This window comes from Hoplias malabaricus, chromosome 13, assembly GCF_029633855.1.
Source record: "Hoplias malabaricus isolate fHopMal1 chromosome 13, fHopMal1.hap1, whole genome shotgun sequence".
NCBI lineage: Eukaryota > Metazoa > Chordata > Actinopteri > Characiformes > Erythrinidae > Hoplias > Hoplias malabaricus.
Window position 1 is genome coordinate 7285948 of NC_089812.1, and position 2427 is coordinate 7288374.

Sequence of the window (2427 nt, forward strand, 5' to 3'; positions counted from 1 at the left end):
TTTGAATGGGTTTTATTTAACAATCCTCTACCATATCTTTTCATTTCCTTCTCCTCTCTATTAATGTGCTTGGACACAGAGTTCTGTGAACAGCCAGCATTTTTAGCAATGACCATTTGTGTCTTGCTCTGCTGGTGTAAGGTGTCAATGGTCGTCTTTTGGACAACTGTCAAGTCAGCAGTCTTCCCCATGATTGTGGAGCCTACAGAACTAGACTGGGAGACCATTTAAAGGCCTTTGCAGGTGTTTTGAGTTAATTCACTGATTAGAGTGTCGCACCAGTTGTCTTCAATATTGAACCTTTTCACAATATTCAAATTTTCTGACATACTGAATTTGGGGTTTTCATTAGTTGTCATATATAATCATCAAATTAAAATAAATAAACACTTGACATATATCAGTCTGTGAGTAATGAATGAGTATAATATACAAGTTTAACTCTTTGAATAGAATTATGGAACTAAATCAACTTTTTCATGATATTCAAATTTTATGACCAACACCTGTAATATTCAAGTTTATAGTAAGCACTGCTCACACATTATATACCTCACACAAAGACCCTCTTACATCACACACATCACTCAGAAACAAACACACCTCAGAGACTGTAGAACACAAGTCACAAACACAAGCACTTATTACAAATAATCTGACACTGCACATACCTACTTGGCTCAATGTCTTACAATTTTGCCATAGCCACAAATGTCAATACATCCTCTCCCAATCAATTCATACTACAGGAGTTGTCAGATTTGACTTGACTGCCATATTAAGCCAGTTAGTGCTTGAACCCGCAGATAGCCGCTAGCGGCTCTAGTTGTCTTTGTTATTTCACCAGGGAGAGGTCAAATGGAGGGTGTGAAATGTTTATGAACACAAAACATTTCCCAGTATCATCAGGTTCAGTGGCTCATAGAAGTGCAAGAAAAATGATAAGATTCATTTACACAAACCACACAAACAAATATATAACAAGATTCAAAATCACACACTGCACCTCTACAGCACTGAGAAAACACCCCCGCTCACCTGTTACTTACTTAATGTCCAGTAAAATGTGCAGTGTTCAAGACGGAAAGAGAAAATGGGGCTCATAACAACTGAACAAGATCAGGTGTCTCACCAAAATCTGTCCCCAGCGGATAAGCAACACTTAAGGGTTTACACTCTGAGAGAAAGGAGAAAATCCAGCTCCAGTCTCACTTCAGATCTGAGAAAAAGTTCAGAAATGCTGAAGCAACGTTCTGCTGTAACTGATGAAGTGTATGTATTTTAAAATAAGCAATAAATCAACAACATATGGAGTTAGTTTTAGTTGCTCAAAAATTGAAATGACAGTGTTATTAACTAGAGACACAGAAATGGAACAAACTACATCTCCTTCATCCTCCACACTGCAGGGGTTCTTGTACAGCGCTGTAAGCTCTTGTGTCAGTGTGGGTCTCGAGCACAGTAATACACCGCAGTGTCAGTGTCCTTCACACTCGTCATCTCCAGATACAGCTGGTCTTTACTGTTGTCTCTGGAGATGGTAAATCTTCCTTGGACAGATTGAGAGTAGTACTTCTCTGCACTGTCACCTCTAATATTTGCGACCCATTCTAAGCCTTTTCCAGGAGCCTGTCTAATCCAGCCCATCCAGTAGCCATCAAAGTCTAGTCCAGATGCTGTACAGGTCAGTTTATGAGACACTCCAGGAGAAATTACTGCGGCTTCAGACTGGATCAGCGTTTGACCCCAACACTCTAAAAGAAACAACACATACATTAATAAAGCAACAGAACGTCCCTGTGTTTCTCACCGTCCAGTTACTTTACAGAACTAGAACATGTCAGTTGTTGTTTAGACCGCACCAAAACTTCATCACGTGTCGAAACAAATGTTACACAATGCCCTTGTATTGACTTTTTGTCCTGTCCACCTTAAATGACCTGTTCTTGGAGCTGACAACAATAACATCCAGTAGAGAAGCAGCAGGATCTTACTTGTAGCGAGGGACATGAACAGAAAGCTCCAGAAGGTCTTCACGTCCATTCTCCAGGTCACTGAGTGGTGTTGATCCAGCATAAAGACTGAGTGGAGACTGGGAATAAAAAGCCTGTAAAGGACTCTGACTTTGCATAGGTCTCTCACTCTGAAGACCCCCTCCAAATAGCCCCGCCCACTTCTCCACATCCTCTACCTCTGCTCTGACACCATTCTTTAAAGGAGCAGCCATTTCCTCCAGTGATTCTCCCTCACCGTACGACACTGACGTTATACTGACACCTAGTGACCTGAATATATCAGACTCTGCACTACACTTAATATAAACGCGCCCACCCCCATGTGAGGGACCCACTCTATGGAGTATAAACTGGTTCATTCAGTGAATGCAGTACAATTCTTGGATTCAGACAATTGATGTTTCTGAGAAAA

The 2427-nt window shown here is 40.9% G+C and overlaps 1 gene segment (V, D, J or C); it reads right to left on the reverse strand.

Moving 5' to 3' along the window:
* Positions 1-1440: 1440 nt before the first annotated feature.
* Positions 1441-2227, reverse strand: LOC136665219 (immunoglobulin heavy variable 3-7-like). The segment is given in 2 exon segments: positions 1441-1754; positions 2125-2227. Coding segments are annotated over 2 exon segments (417 nt in total).
* Positions 2228-2427: the final 200 nt, after the last annotated feature.